Source organism: Scyliorhinus canicula, chromosome 25, assembly GCF_902713615.1.
Source record: "Scyliorhinus canicula chromosome 25, sScyCan1.1, whole genome shotgun sequence".
Lineage (NCBI taxonomy): Eukaryota > Metazoa > Chordata > Chondrichthyes > Carcharhiniformes > Scyliorhinidae > Scyliorhinus > Scyliorhinus canicula.
In genome coordinates this window covers 15,198,640-15,215,088 of record NC_052170.1, presented here as the reverse complement: position 1 = coordinate 15,215,088, position 16,449 = coordinate 15,198,640, and the positions used below count along the sequence as shown (strand labels likewise).

Sequence of the window (16,449 nt, the reverse complement as noted above, 5' to 3'; positions counted from 1 at the left end):
AACTGCAGTTCTGAGAGGCATTTTATAAATTCCTCTTCCACTCAACCTAGATGGCCAGCTGAAGCATTGATCTGCCTGGACACCAGCATCAAGTACTGCATATTTTTAAAGGGTGATAAATTCCAGTCATTTATTCACTTCCAAAACTGGCGCCTCTGCCCACATCACCAAAACTATGCGACAGAAGGAAAACTTGGGCTCCTGCCCACATTTGTGCTGGCTCTTCATGGAGGCGATGGCACAGTGGTATCATCGCTGGGCTAGTATCCAGAGACACAGGGTAATGCTCTTGGGTCCTGAGTTCAAATCCCACCATAGCAGATGGTGACATTTGAATTCAATGAGTATTTGGAATTCAAAATCAACCATTGCCGTTTGTCGTAAAAAAATCTGGCAAAGTACACAGTGGTTAGCACTGTCGTTTCACAGCTCCAGGGTCCCAGGTTCTATTCCCGGCTTGGGTCACGGTTTATGTGGAGTCTGCAAATTCTCCCTGTGTCTGTGTGGGTTTCTTCCGGGTGCTCCGGTTTCCTCCCACAGTCCAAGATGTGAAGGTTAGCTGGATTGACCGTGATAAATTGCCCTTAGTGCCCACAAAATGGTTAGGTTGGGTTACTGGGATAGGGTGGAGGCCCTCTTTCTAAGGGCCAGTGCAGACTCGATGGGCCAAATTGCCTCCTTCTGCAAAGTAAATTCTATGATCCATTCCCATGTCTGGCCGACATGTGACTCCCAACTCCACAGAGTGATGTCGTTGACTCTTAACTGCCCTCACTGGAATGGCCTAGCAAGCCACTCAGTTCATGGGCAATTAGGGATGGGCCCAGCCAGAAAAGCCCAAGAACGATTTTTTTAAAAAGCCACTTCAACCCTATTTCTCTCCCATGAATGTGCTTCTCGGGTGGAAGTAATCATTCTCTTGCATTTGCACTGGGACCTAGCCCATCCACCACCACCACCTCTTCCCACCTTTCGCTGGTTGAGGAGTTGGGTGGAGGAGGGAGCACAAGTGTCAAGAGCCCCGCCCCCTTCCCTTCCCCTGCCCTCCACGTGCTCCAGTGATTGACGGGCGCGGCAGCCCAATCGCAGCGCCAGGCGCCGCAGGCGCTGGCCAATCGACGAAGGAAGCAGGCGGGGCTGGTGGCCGGCCGACGGTTGCCGGAGGCAGCGCGAGCGAGCGGCCCTTTGAAAGGAAAAAGGCGGGAGGGCGGCGCCGCCATTTTAACCCAGGTCACCCTCGTCGCTCCACTCGTCAACTCACTTCGGGAAGAAGCAAGATCCAAATCCAGCTCGGGGGTTACCAGTGGTTTGAGTAAGTCTCCTCACAATTTGAATTATTCGAAAAGAGCCATTCCTATTTTTTGAGCCCTCACCACCAGATCCAACCATCTTTCTCGTCAAGTTGTTGGCTGAAGATCAAGCTGCTGGCATCTGGCTCTGGAAGAGCCTACATATATATGTCAACCGCTGGACTATTGGAGGATGCATGCCAGAATCACAGAATCCCCACAGTGCAGAAGGAGGCCAATTGGCCCATCGGGAAAGAGTACTCCACCCAAGCCTACTTCCCTGCCCTATCCCAATAACCTCTTAACCTGCACATCCCTGGACACTAAAGGGCAATTTAGCATGGCCAATCCACCTAACCCGCGCATCTTTGGACTGTGGGAGGAAACCGCAGCGCCCGGAGGAAACCCACACAGATACGGGGAGAACGTGCAAATTCCACACAGACAGTGACCTGAGGCCGGGTCCCTGCACCATGAGTCAGCAGAGCTAACTGCTGTGCTGCCGTGTTGCCCAAGAATACTTGACCAAAGATCAAAAGACCACCGGGGGGGGGGGGGGGGCTGCCAGTCTGCTTGTGTGACTATTACTTTAGAAGTGCACATGAGATGTCAAGGTTCGCCATCTTTGCCACCCTGAACCTGACCGCAACTTCAGGGTTCAGTGCATGATCAGCGTGGAAGGGGTGGCACCGTGGCGTAGTAGTTGGCACTGCTGCCTATGGCACTGAGGACCGTGTTAAGATCAGCGTGGAAGGGGTGGCACGGTGGCGCAGTAGTTGGCACTGCTGCCTACGGCGCTGAGGACTGTGTTCGATCCCGGTCCCAAGTCACTGTTCGTGTGGAGTTTGCACATTTTTCCCATGTCTGCATGGGTCTCACCCCCACAACCCAAAGATGTACAGGGTAGGCAAATTGGCCATCCTAAATTGCCCCTTAATTGGAAAAATTACTTTAAATTTATTTTTAAAAAGATAAGTGTGGAAAACGCCAGACGTTTTGGCCTGCACTTTCATTCTTCACCATGAGCTGAGCCAGTGAAATCCATTCACCTGCTGAGAATTTTCCCTCTTCAGTTCTTGGAAACCCCCACGAAAGCGATAAGCCTCCTTCCAGGGTGTGGAACTGGGTTTCTTTATTTTTTAAATTTAGAGGCCCAATTCTGTTTTTCCAATTAAGGAACTATTTAGTGTGGCCAATCCACCCACCCTGCACATCTTTGGGTTGTGGGGGCCGAAACCCAGGCAAACACGGGGAGAATGTGCAAACTCCCACTGACAGGGATTGTCACCCAGAGCCGGGATTTAACCTCGGCGCCGTGAGGCAGCAATGCTAACGACTGCAACAACGTGTCTCCCTATGATGATCTACTTTACCGTCTCAATCAGAGGTACCTTCCCATAGGTACCTGCATGCTGGCACAGTGGTTATGCCCGTAAATACATTCATAGGACTGCAGTAACTCTGTCAGTTCACTCGGTTATTATCTAGGAGATGACGTAACCACTGGAGTAAATGAACCAGTTGTGTTCAGTTCACAGAAGCGGCCACACAGGAAGCATGGGAACTAAAGATTTATTCACAGAAAGTTGAAGGCACTATATACACTGGTCCCAGAAGGGACTACTCACACCCAGCCCACACTCGGGGGTTGCTCTCCCGCTGATGAGGGTAGCTTCACCCCTCAGCGGGGAGGCTCATACTCCACGGGAGCCTAATCGGCCCAGCACCGTGGGTCTCATGTAGGTTACAATACAGTGTTTCCTCAATGTGCAACTGAATTATAGGGAAGTCACTATCAAAATTTGACCACTCATCTTCTCCCTGCTGCATTACTAACAAGACCTGCTTGTTAAAACTTTTTAACATGTTCACATGACACACTCTGATTTGCGTCCAACTGGGGTACATACCAGGTAGTTTTCCCCGCTCACTTTACTTTCAATATACCGCGGTGCATTGAATCTAGCTTTCAAGGGTGCACCTAACATACTTCAGAACACAAGCACTCTCTCTCTGGTTGTAAAACTCTTCGTCTGGGCCTTGCTATCAGTCCTGGCTTTTACTCCCTGCTGGGCTGTCTTTTAATGTGTTACTTTTGAGTCACTCTGTTGTAATTCAATCAACCTCTTTGAATTGAATACATTTGCCTCATTCTCTGTGTCTCATTGTCATTTAGCTGACTAAAAATTGTATCAGATAACCTGATCTCATTTTCATTCAGCCTGATCTCACTGGCTTCACCCTGGGCTCGCAACTCTCCCTCATCAAGAACTCTCTGCCAGAAATCAACTTCTGTTCTGTCAAAACAGTCCAGGCAATTTGCAGGTTCCATAATCACAGTTAGTGGGGAAGAGGAATCCTTCTCTGTTATGTATCTGAGAATACATCCCTGTTGGTGGAACATCACACGACCTGTAGTGACGTAGTAGAGTATTTTTGTGCAGGCTGGCAGTTCTCCAGCGTAGATTGCGTGAGAAATATCTCCTAATAAAACCTCTCATCGTGTTTGTAATAATCCAAGAGTGTGGCTCCTCCATACCTTTTCGCTTTGTGGCAAATCAGAGATCAAACAAGAGAAAACTGGCAACGAGGATTGAGACAAGAAAACAAATCAATTGCTAAAAAGAAATGTCGACAAAACTAGGGGTGACAGTGGCGAGAGCAGAGAAAGATGCTTCGGACCAGGCTCACATGCGTCGGACGAAGCAAACCGCCGACACTGAAGGTTTTGAACTAAAAAGAAAATTGAGGTACATCCCATTTTTATGAAACGGGTCAGGGCCCAATTCATTCGTAGAAAGGATTTTCCTTCAAACCAACATTGTGTAGTTCACCCTTGGAATTATAGTGAAATAATCAGAGAACAGCAATATGGTCAAACAAGAAGATGGCTTTATTTCAGTGCAGGACCATACACAAAAATAAAGAGGAATCATCAAATGGTGCAAAGCTACGTTAGGTGGCCAGACTGGATGCCGAGATCGATCAGGTAGCCCGCAATTGCACCCCATGCCAGGATCACAAGAAGGCCCCACCGGTGGCCCTGATACACCCTGGGAGTGGCCCGGGAAGCCCTGGTACCATATACACATCGACTTTGCTGGTCCGTTTCAGGGGACCACATTCTTTATATTAGTAGACACCCACTCAAAAGTGGCTTGAAGTATACCTGAGTCCCCACGGCAACTACACAAGCAACTATGGACAGACTGAGATCTATTTTCTGCATGCACAGACTGCCAGAGGGGCGGCGGCACAAGCTCTGTTCACTTTGTTCATGGTCAAGAATGACATCAGGCACATGCGGACGCCCCTGTACCACCCGACCTCAATGGGTTAGCCGAACGAGCAATACAAACATTCAAGCGAGCCGTGAAAAAGATGACCTCGGGGTCGTGGGAGGAGCGGTTGGCACCGTTTCTTTTCACTTATCGTTCAACGTCTCACACCACAACCGGCAAGCAGCTCAGTCCGCCGAAAAAGGACAGCAGCGCACAGTTGAGGAGAGAGTGAGAAAACACCCTTCTGCCTCACGAGCACCGGGAAGGTCCCCTCAACCCATAGTGCTCAGAAGCAGGAGGGACCGCAACTGGCGAGTACCCAGCCGCTACGCACAATAAAGAACAATACACAACAAAAATACAATAATAACCATACAATCCTCCAACAATAAAACAAAACCAACATCTGTACAAGCAGTACACATAGTCAATTGGGCCACTATCTTGCTCTTCCCACAGTTCCGGCATCCGGTCTCCAGACACCATCCAGTCTAAAACTGCAAAAGCAAGTCCATTCTCTTCCACTTTCAACCCAGCAGCAAGCCAACCAAAATCCGCCCCATGCTCCACTCCCAGCTGGTAAGCAGAAAGGCAGCCAGTAGCAAGTACGAGTCCCAGGTGTGGCAACTGTAGGCAGGCAAGCACTCTCCTTTCTCTCCCCTACAAGCAACAGGCAGCAGCAACAGGCTCCTCTGTCCTTCCATCCAACTGGTTGTAGCACCTTTCACCCTTGCCGTAATCCAGGCTTCAAAGTCTGGAAAAGGTAGCCAGCATACAGAATAACACACCAGGTCTGGAAGCAGGGTTACAGCCAGAAGCAGCAGAGAAAAACTGGCTGCATGTGACAAGTCTTGCGCTCAACTAGAAAAAGAGGCTTTGAGAATCATTTTTGGGGTAAGAAGGTTTCACTACTACCTTTATGAACATAATTTTAGGGGCAGCACGATGGCACAGTGGTTAGCATTGCAGTCACCCGATGGCCAGGTTCAATCCCGACTCTGGGTCACTAACCGTGTGAAGTTTGCACATTCTCCCCTTGTTTGCGTGGGTCTCGCCCCCACAACCCAAAGGTCTGCAGGGTAGGTGGATTGGCCACGCTAAATTGCCCATTAATTGGGAAAAAATGAATTGGGTACTCTCAATTTATTTAAAAAATGAACATAAGTTTACTCTTTTAACGGATCACCAACCGTTGATAACAATCTTTGGGCCGTACAGAAGTATTCCTTCTTTAGCAGCTAGTAGGTTACAAAGATAGTCTTTGGTATTATCGGCAGACACGTATGATATGCAAGATCATAGGTCAAAGCAACATGCTGAACTTGTCAAGATTGTCGGTTCAAGTCAAGCAAGAACCTGCAGAACATTTAGTCAACACCCTGTATTTCTCAGGGTGTACCTGTGACATCATCTCAAGTTCAGAGATACTCAAGAGTGGATCCATTGACGGGGAAGATGGTGGACATGATCGTAAAAGGAAAGATGTCAGACACTCATCATTAAAATCCAGACCTCAAGCCCTACATCACACGAAGACTCGAGTTGGCACTCCAGAATGGAGTTTTATTATGGGGAATCCGAATAATTATTCTTCCATGCTTCCACAATAAAGTCCTTGACCAACCTTGAGGGACATCCTGATGTGGTGAGGATGAAGGAACTGGCAAGCAGTTATTTTCGATGGCATGATTAAATGTTCAAATTGAAGAGAAAATGGGGCAATGTCAGTCTTGTGTAAAACTAAGAAACACTCTACCATTACATCTGTGGGAATAACCAACACAGCCACGGCAGAGGACGTAGACTATGTTGGCCCAGTGGAGGGTCACATGTTCCTAGTGAATGTGATGCACACTAAATGGCCAGAAGCAGTGATTATGAAATCCACGATAACAGAACAAACTATTGAGAAGCTAGACAAAATATTTGCAAAATTTGGTACACCGGAGCAAATCGGATGTGACAATGTTCACTTCTAAGACTACCTGAAGATAAACGGTACACAGCATATAAAGTCAGCTCCGTACCATCCTGCAACAAATGAATCCACTGATCGATTCATTCAATCACTGAAACATTCCATCAAGGCATTCAAGAACCAAGATACATTGACAAGAAGAGTGAATGAATTTCTAATGTCATACTGGAACACCACAAAAGCAATGACAGAGAGTTCACCAACAATGCTTCTGTTTAAAAGGAAACTGAGAATTTTTCTGTTTGTTCTGTGATACCATCTTATACTTCAGAGATTGTCAAATGGCAACAACAAGCGCAGATTGTTAGGCGGGAACAAAACTCCAAAAAGCAAGTATTCAATCAAGGAGAGTGAATGCTAATCAAAAGCTTCACCACCCAACAACTAAGGAAGAGAGAAGCGGCTAGGGAGATAGAACGGATAGCAGATGGGGAGGGAAATCTGGTGGGGGACCCGGCAGGGCTGAACAAGGTGTTTCGGGACTTTTATAGTAAGCTGTACACTTCGGAACCCCCCAGCAGACCGGAGGGGATGAGACGATTCCTGGACGGACTGACCTTCCCAAGAGTGGGCGGGGGGCTGGTAGACCGACTGGGGGCTGTGGTTGGGATTGAAGAGGTATTGGGGGGCCTGAAGGTCATGCAGTCGGGTAAAGCCCCGGGGCCAGATGGGTATCCGGTGGAATTTTACAAAAAGTTTGCTGAGATAGTGGAGCCGGTGGTGATCAGGGTTTTTAACGAGGCAAGAGACAGAGGGGTCCTACCCCCGACAATGTCGCAGGTCACTATTTCGCTTATTCTGAAACGGGATAAAGACCCGGAGGCCTGTGGGTCTTATAGGCCGATCTCTTTGATCAACGCAGATGCTAAGTACTGGCCAAGATCTTTGCGACTAGAATTGAGGACTGTGTACCGGACGTAATTGCGGAGGACCAAACTGGGTTCGTAAAGGGTAGGCAACTGGCGGCCAATCTAAGAAGGCTGCTTAATGTGATCATGATGTTCCCGGAGAGCAGGGAGGCAGAGATAGTGATAGCTATGGATGCGGAAAAGGCTTTCAACCGGGTCAAGTGGGAGGTGCTGGAAAGGTTTGGCTTCAGGGAGGGGTTCATTGACTGGGTTAGGCTGTTATACCAGGCCCCAGAGGCTAGTGTAAGGACGAAACCAGATTATTTCAGGCTACACCGCGGGACAAGACAGGGTTGCCCTCTCTCCCCACTACTGTTCGCGCTGGCCATAGAGCCGCTGGCAATTGCTCTGAGAGCTTCAAAGGACTGGAAAGGGCTGGTCCGGGGGGAGTGGAACATCAAGTCCCGTTATACGCGGATGACCTGTTGTTATACATAGCAGACCCAATGACGAGGGTGGAGGGCATCATGGAAATCCTGAGGGAATTTGGCCGGTTTTCAGGATATAAATTGAACATGGCTAAGAGCGAGTTATTCGTAATCCAGGCGAGAAGGCAGGAGAGTAGGCTGAAGGGGTTGCCATTCAGGCTGGTAAGAGAAAGCTTCAGATACTTGGGGATACAGGTGGCACAGGACTGGGTCAAGTTGCATAAGCTAAACTTGTCCTGGTTGGTGGAGCAAGTGAGGGGCGAGTTCTGGAGATGGGATGCGCTCCCGCTGTCACTAGCGGGGAGGGTGCAGACTGTTAAGATGACGATTCTCCCGAGATTCTTGTTCTTATTTCAGTGTCTCCCCATTTTCATCCCGAGGTCCTTCTTTAAGAGGCTGAATAAAATTATCCTGGGATTTGTCTGGGCGGGGAAGTCCCCGTGGGTGAGGAAGGTGATGCTCGAAAGGAACAGGGGAACGGGCTGACGCTGCCAAACTTCAGCAACTACTACTGGGTGGCCAACAAAACGGTGATAAGGAAATGGATGGTGGGTACGGGGTCGGTTTGGGAGCGGATGGAGGCTGCTTCGTGCAGGAGAACCAGTTTGGCAGCTCTGGTCACGGCGCCACTGCCGCTCCCGCCGGCGCAGTATTCTACCAGCCCTATAGTGGTAGCGGCTCTTCGGACCTGGGACCTGGAGGAGGCACATAGGGGAAGTGAGAGCATCAGTGTGGACCCCAATCTGCGGCAATCACCGATTTGCCCGGGGGAACTTGGACAGCAGATATCGACTGTGGCGGAGGGCAGGGATTGCAAGGGTGGGTGATCTGTTCTTGGAAGAGAGCTTCCCGAGCATGAGGGAGTTGGAGGAGAAGTTTGGGCTGGCGGGAAGAAATGACTTTAGATACTTATAGTGCGGGATTTTGTGCGCAGGCTGGCGCCTTCCTTCCCACGCCTTCTGCCAAAGGGGAGGCAGGACAGAGTAGTATCGAGGGGAGAGGTAGGCGAGGGTAGTGTCTCAGATATTTACAAAGCGCTAATGGGAGCAGAGGATACACAGACTGAGGACCTGAAGCATAAGTGGGAGGAGGAGCTCCGGGGGGGGGGGGGGGGGGGGGGGGAATGGAGGACGGTATTTGGGCAGAAGCTCTGGACAGGGTAAACACGACCACAACATGTGCCAGGCTCAGTCTGATCCAGTTTAAGGTCGTGCACCGGTCCCACATGACGGTGGCCCAGATGAGTAAATTCTTCGGGCTGGAGGACAAGTGTGCCAGATGCGCCGGTGGGCCGGCTAATCACCTGCATATGTTCTGGTCGTGCCCTAGACTCAGGGGGTACTGGCAGGGATTTGCAGATACCATGTCCCGGGTTTTGAAAACCGGGGTGGTAATGAGTCCTGAGGTGGCAATCTTTGGGGTGTCGGAGGACCCGGAAGTCGAGGAGGAGAAGGAGGCCGACGTCTTGGCCTTTGCTTCCCTGGTAGCCCGGCAACGAATGCAGTTAGTTAAATGAAGGACAAAACAAACCTCTCTGTAAAATAAAGCAAATTAGCACAGGCAAGAAAAATGTAATGTATATAAGCAACAACTGTTTAGAAATATGAGAAAAGCCATTATAAATTTTTTTTTTTTAAAAAGCTTCAAACCCTTCACTTTGGAAAGAAGGAATTCCAGCAATGGGTCCATAATGAAATCTCTCAGAGACTGATATGAAATTTCATCTTTAAGTATCTTTTTATTTCCCCTTATCTACTTTGATCTTTGTATCTGTATTTTAGTTAAGAACTTTATCCCTTTAACACAAGTAGATTTAGCAGTAGTTTTTGTAATAAACTAACCTTTATCTTGTTTCAAACTAAAGGTTGTCTGCTGGGTTAATTTTAAATTGAACCACTCATAGATTAAAAGAGGGCTATATACACACACACTCACACAAGAAATTCTAACTCATGGACCAATTTGAGGAAACACCTTTTATGTAATCATGACAGGTGTAAGTCAAATAGGTGTGGAAAGAAAATGAAGTTTAAGACACCTGATTTGGAGTATAAGTAATTGTGTTTATTGTATTTCTATTATCTTAAGTGTAGCTTTGACAAACATTACTCTATTCACAAGATATGGGTATCGCTAGGCCAGCATTTATTGCCCATCCCTAATTACCTTTGGGAAGGTGGTGGTGAGATGGTGTAATTATTAAAGCTTATTTTAGAATTAGGTAGCGTATAATACTTTTGTTTAAACCATCAACCATGTGGCTCCATTCGTTTAGTGAATACCTGGGTTTTCCTATTCTAAATAAAACTTGTTATTGGTTTCTACTGCGCTTATAATAACGTTATCTTGTCATCTTAGTAGATATGATTCCAGTGACAGAATTATCATATTTTGGAGAACAAGACCCAGCATTCAAAATCCTGAAGCCCTGGTGGGACGTGTTTGCAGAGTATCTTACCCTTCTAATGGTTTTGGTGTCAATGTTTGGTGGAGCACTGCAGGTAAAAAGAGGGGAGAAAAAGCCTTTCCAAAGATGACATGTAATTAAGTTGTGTTTTTGAACAATCTGTCCCCTTGGTGGATATAGAAAATTCCAACAGCATTATTGGAAGAAGAGTAGGGGAGTTATAGGGTGAGTCTCCTGGCCTCTCTCTATCCATCCCTCAACGTCACAAAACCAGATATCCAGTCATTATCATACTGCTGTTTGTGGTTGTGGGAGCTTTCTGTGCACAAATTGGCTGCTGCATTTCTTATATTTCCTCTGGCTGGGTGTCTCAAACAAGAGGGTGGTCCACCTGTGGCATTCTCTACCACAGAAGGCAGTGGAGGTCAAGTCATTGAATATATTTAAGAAGAAAATAGATAAATTTCAAGACTCTAAAGGTGATAAAGGGTATGGGTGTGGGGGCATGGCATTGACATAAAAGGATCAGCCATGATCGCATTGAATTGCGGAGCAGGCTCGAAGTCCCGAATGACCTACCTCTGCTCCTATTTTCTATGTTTTCTACATTATAACAGTTACTATAATGGCAAAAATACTTAATTATAAAGCTCTTTGGGACCTCTAGTGGTTATAGAAAGCGCTTTTATAAATGCAAGACTTTTGGGCGGCACGTGGCTCAGTGGTTAGCATTGCTGCCTACGGCGCTGAGGACCGGGGTTCGAATCCCGGCCCTGGGTCACTGTCCGTATGGAGTTTGTACGTTCTCCCCGTGTCTGCGTGGGTCTCACCCCCACAACCCAAAGATGTGCAGGTAGGTGGATTGGACATGCTAAATTGCCCCTTAATTGGAAAAAATAATAATTGGGTACTCTTAAGTTTATTTAAAAAAATAAATGCAAGACTTTTTAAAATTGGCCTTAATATTTCTGGACTAGAGATGAGGAACATTGGCTTCCACACATGATCATTATGCAGGGGCAGCACGGTTGCGCAGTGGTTAGCATTGCTGCCTCACGGTGCCGAGGTCCCAGATTCAATCCCGGCTCTGGGTCACTGTCCTTCATGTTTGCGTGGGTTTTTGCTTCCACAATCCAAAGATGTGCAGGGTAGATGGATTGGCCATGCTAAAGTGCCCCTTAATTGGAAAAAATGAATTGGGTACTCTCAATTTATTTATTTTTTTAAATGATCATTATCCAATGATCCCCCCCTTCCCCTCCAATTAGGGAGTCCATGTGCATGCAGTCCATTGGGCAAGGGACACCATCACTGTAAAGTCTCAGGCAAGCGACCACTCGGAAGCGATGACTGTAGCAAAGTTTGGTTTTATTTTCCTTATTATTTACACCTCCCACTCCACGAAGGGTCTCTCGCGGCCGGCCCACACCCGGACCAGGGTATTTATATCCCAGCAGTCCTAGGAAAATGGGGGGGTAGTCCTGCCCCATCATCTGAGTAAATTGTATTCAGGTGAGGCCACAGGGACTCTGACATTGCAGATCCCTGGGTCTCCTGTCAGATTGTAACAACCCTCCCCTCCCCTCCCCCAAGTCGATACATCATCCCTTTCGAAAGGAGGGAGGAAATCCTTCGCCCTCTTCACCAAGGGCTGATTATCCGGGCCCAGAGGGGTGCTACGGAAGGGAGTATTGCTTCCTGGTTAAACATCTGGGCAGTTCCTCAGCCTTTTGTTCGTCAGTCACCCCTGGACCTGCGTTGATTTCCATGGGAAAAACGTCATGTCTGACTCTTGGTCAAATTGCTCTACCACCCGCATTTTGGAGTGACAACGTTCAGCCGCCTCGCTGGGTACCACCGGAGGGAGGGACACCAATCGGCTTGGGATCCATGATAGGCCCTCAAGTATCTATTCCACCCAGCGCCGGAGATGGCCATGTGCCAATTCGAGTCTTTCCCTTGCACCGCACCATATACATGACCAGCCCGGAAAATTTTATGACAATTCCCAGAATCCATAACGCCCCATCAATAAAAGTCCGGACCTAAATGGAGTCACCAGCGCCGAATTCTCTCATGGGCCTGGCTTGCTTCGCTCCTGTCTGTTCTTGCTGGTCACGGGCCTTATCCCCAATGTCCGGCAAAACGAGGCTCAATCACGTACCCATCAATAGCTCCATGGACGTCACCCCCGCTGCGGCGGCGTGGTTCAATAGTAGAACACAAAATGGGAGAGGTAGGTTTCTGGTGAGTCTGAGGTCTGTTTTATCATCCCAAGTTTGAATGTCTGTACAGCAAAATCTGCCAACCCATTTGAGGACCGGTGATAAGGCACAGTGCAGATATGACTGACTCCATTGTGCTTTTAAAAAATTCGCAAACAATGGCGGTGCCATTGTCCGACCCGAGTACCGACAGCAGTCCTTAAACACTAAAAGTCTGCCTGAGCCACTTGGTGGTGGCATGCAATGTAGTCATTGTCATCAGATGTACATCCATACTTTTCAAATGCACATCTACTCTGAGTAGGTATATTGCCCCATGGAAAGGCCCTGCGAAATCTACTAGGAGGCGGGACTATGGCCTGCCCGGCCATTCCCATGGGTGAAGTAGAGCTGCCGGGGGAGCTTCTGGTACTCCTGGCACTGGATACATTACTTTGCCAAATTCTTGATGTCCGTGTCAATGCCGGGCCATCACACTTAGCTCCGGGCCAATATTTTAATTTTGGAGACCCCTGGATGCTCGCTGTGGAGGTCCTGCATAATTGCCTCCTGGCTGCGTTTGGGGATGACCACTCGGGAACTCCACAGCAGAATGCCATCCACTGAGTTCCACCATTTTTGTGGTAAACGCCCTCAGAACCCCCGGGAGGTGACGGTGCTGGACCTGCACAGCACAATATGGTGGACCCTGACCATCAGCGGTTAAATCTGCATCCAAGCCTTTACTTGGGCCGCCATTACAGGTAACAAGTCCATAAAATGTAAGGTCGCGATTACCTTGTCCTCTTTGAATAACTCCAAGAAGGATTTATGGTTGCTATGTGCCGTGAATGCATGTGGACACATTGATGGAATTGTTTTACACCGAACACTGGTGAGAAACCTCCCTTTTCTATTTGTCGTACTTTCACTCCACAGCCGTCAAAGCGCGTGAAATGAATGCAGTGGGTCGCTAGGTACCATTGTCCATCCTGTGTGCCAGGTCGGCCCCAATTCCGTAGGGCAAGGTGTCACATGCGAGCAACAAGGGCTTTGACTGGTTGAAATCGGTCAGCAAGTGGGAGGACGACAGTCGCCGCTTTACTTCACCGAACACTCTGCAGCGGAGGAAAGCAATGCACCGCTGGCCCTCTTTAACAACAGGTGTGGTGGGGCCAAGACCACTGTGAAATTCGGGATGAACTTCCCTCAATAGTTAACCAGGACCAAAAATGAACAGAGTTCTGTGGGATCCTTCAGTACGGGGGCCTGCTGGATGACTTGAACTTCATCACCTACTGAATGTAGTCCATGCCTGTCTATCCTGTAGCCCAAATAGACCACCTTCTTCATGTGGAGCACGCACGTTTCATGATGCACGTGAACCCTGGCGTCTCAAACGTACTCAGCACATCCTCCAGGTTTTTCAGATGCTCCTGAGTGGAGGAACCAGTATTCAGCACTTCATCCAGGTTAACTGCCACCTGTTGCAACCTGCAGAGGATATTTTCCATCACCCTTTGGAATATGGCACATGCCGAACAGACCCCAAAAGGCAGCCTTTTGCATGTTGATGGTTATGTATTTTTGTGAGGATGGGTCCAAAACCAACTGGAGATAGGCGTAGCTCATATCGAGCTTTGTGAAAGTCCTTCCTCTGCTGAGCCTTGTGTATAGGTCCTCAATTTTCAGCACCTGGTAACGATCCAGACGAGATGCTCGATTGATTGCTATTTTGTAATCCCCCCAAATGCAGACAGACCTGTCAGACTTCATAACTGGCACGAAAGGTGCAGCCCAATCCGCAAATTGCACCAGGCGGATGATGCCCAGCTTCTCCAAACAGTCCAGTTCTGCATCGACCTTCAGTTTCAAAGCATAAGGAACAGGGTGGGCCCGAAAATAGGGTGTTAGGGCCCCGGGTCTACTGATGTCCTGGCTGAGGAACTCTAAATGGTACCGAGGCCCTTTTGGAACACTCCTGGGAAACGTGCCAATTCCGGGTCTGGCCTGTTGGGGTGCATTCAACATACTCGCTGCCAGTCCAACCAAAGACTTTTTAGCCAGTCGCACCACAGCAAATGTGGCCTGAAACTTTCTCCACCACAAGTGGTAGATTCGTCGACTGAGCCCCATGTTCCATGGGGACCTCTGAGGTACCCATCATCTCCAATCGTTCCCCTGTATACGTCGCTAGCTGGGCGACGATATCGCTCAATGCTAAGGAGTGCATCCCTGAGCAAATTTTGTCGTATGTGTGGCAGCTGATCACCAAGACCACGTATCCAGTATAAAGTTCCATCCGAATCGGGAACCCATTAATGCGGACTGTACCTTGATCGGCGCCATCCGTGGTGCCGAAATGCAGCGAAGGTGGTGGGCCTAATCTGGCATGTCGTCGACAAAATGCATTCGTGCTCTAGGACAGTCAGCGGTGTTGCGGTGGTGGTTGGGTGAAGTTTCCAGCTGGAGTCTGTCCTGCCGCCTCTCTCTTGTGCCGGCACATTGATTATGCTTGTCAGGGATCTCCGGTGTGCAGGACTCATGGTGTCTGTCGGCAGGGAAATGGTGCCGTCGGTCCTGGTACCCTGGAGCGCACCCCAATGGCAGGAATCTGGAAATTCCGCAAAGCTATGGGGCACTCCGCACCCTGCTGGGCGACCAAGATTCAGGATGGCCATCTCTCGGGACTCCTGGATACTGAGTTGAAATGAAAAATGAAAATCGCTTATTGTCACGAGTAGGCTTCAATTAAGTTACTGTGAAAAGCCCCTAGTCGCCACATTCCGGCGCCTGTCCAAGGAGGCTGGTACAGGAATCGAACCATGCTGCTGGCCTGCTTGGTCTGCTTTAAAAGCCAGCGATTTAGCCCAGTGAGCTAAACCAGCCCCAGTTCTGCACCCTCCCGGGACAACGCTATCTTAAGTCACTTTTTTAAGGTCCAGATCAGTTTTACTCAATAATCGCCCTTGGGTTGCCCCGTCTCTGATCCATCAAACCAACCGGTCTCGGAGCACTCTGATTAATGCCAGCCCAAACTCGCAGAACTCAGCGGGTTTGCGCAACCGGCCCTGGAATTCTGCTATGGGTTTATCCTGGTGTTGAGAAGCCGCGTTAAAAACGAAAACAGCGAAAGAATAGTGCCGGTTTCGGGTTGAAATGATTGCCAACCAGCGTAATGAGTTCCGTGAACTGGCGGTTGTTGGGTGAGTTGTGAAAATTTAAACTTTTGATAATGCTGTAAGACTCCACATCAGAAACCACGAATAGAACATAGAACAGTACAGCACAGAACAGGCCCTTCGGCCCTCAATGTAGTGCCGAGCCATGATCACCCTACTCAAACCCACGTATCCACCCTATACCCGTAACCCAACAACCCCCCTTAACCTTACTTTTTGTAGGACACTACGGGCAATTTAGCATGGCCAATCCACCTAACCCGCACATCTTTGGACTGTGGGAGGAAACCGGAGCACCCGGAGGAAACCCACGCACACAGGGGGAGGACGTGCAGACTCCACACAGACAGTGACCCAGCCGGGAATCGAACCTGGGACCCTGGAGCTGTGAAGCATTTATGCTAACCACCATGCTACCCTGCTGCCCCCTAATAGGGTCACCATCCGTCTGTCGTCTCCGACTATGTTGTTCAGACGAAAAAATTTCATTCACTCCATGTACAAGGTCCAATTCCCAGTCTTGGCATCAAATGCCTCAAGCTTACAAATGAGTGGCATATCTGTTGCCTGCGTGTAGGCCTCCTGAGGCCTAATCGTGGTGGGCCCGATCCGGAGGAAATGGCGCCTCCTGCAGCTCCACTTAACCCTCATCGCCAGTGTAAAGTTGCAGACAAACGACCACTCGGAAGCAATGACTGTAGAAAAGTTTGGTTTTATTCTCCTAACTTTTCACTCCTCCTACTCCCCGCAGGGTTTCCCGCTCCCGGCCCAT

At 48.8% G+C, this 16,449-nt stretch overlaps 1 protein-coding gene across 2 annotated transcripts in view; it reads left to right on the top strand.

Annotated features, from left to right (window-relative positions):
• The first annotated feature begins 1,174 nt into the window (after positions 1 to 1,174).
• Positions 1,175 to 16,449, top strand: part of LOC119957203 (volume-regulated anion channel subunit LRRC8C-like) — a 29,884-nt gene continuing 14,609 nt past the window's right edge. The window contains exons 1-2 of one of the 2 annotated variants that reach the window (XM_038785018.1): positions 1,175 to 1,312; positions 10,246 to 10,385. In XM_038785018.1, the coding sequence (XP_038640946.1) occupies positions 10,248 to 10,385 (138 nt within the window). In that variant the 5' untranslated portion in view covers positions 1,175 to 1,312; positions 10,246 to 10,247. Of the gene's footprint in view, positions 1,313 to 10,242; positions 10,386 to 16,449 lie in introns of both variants that reach the window. The other variant, XM_038785017.1, reaches the window with a different exon arrangement.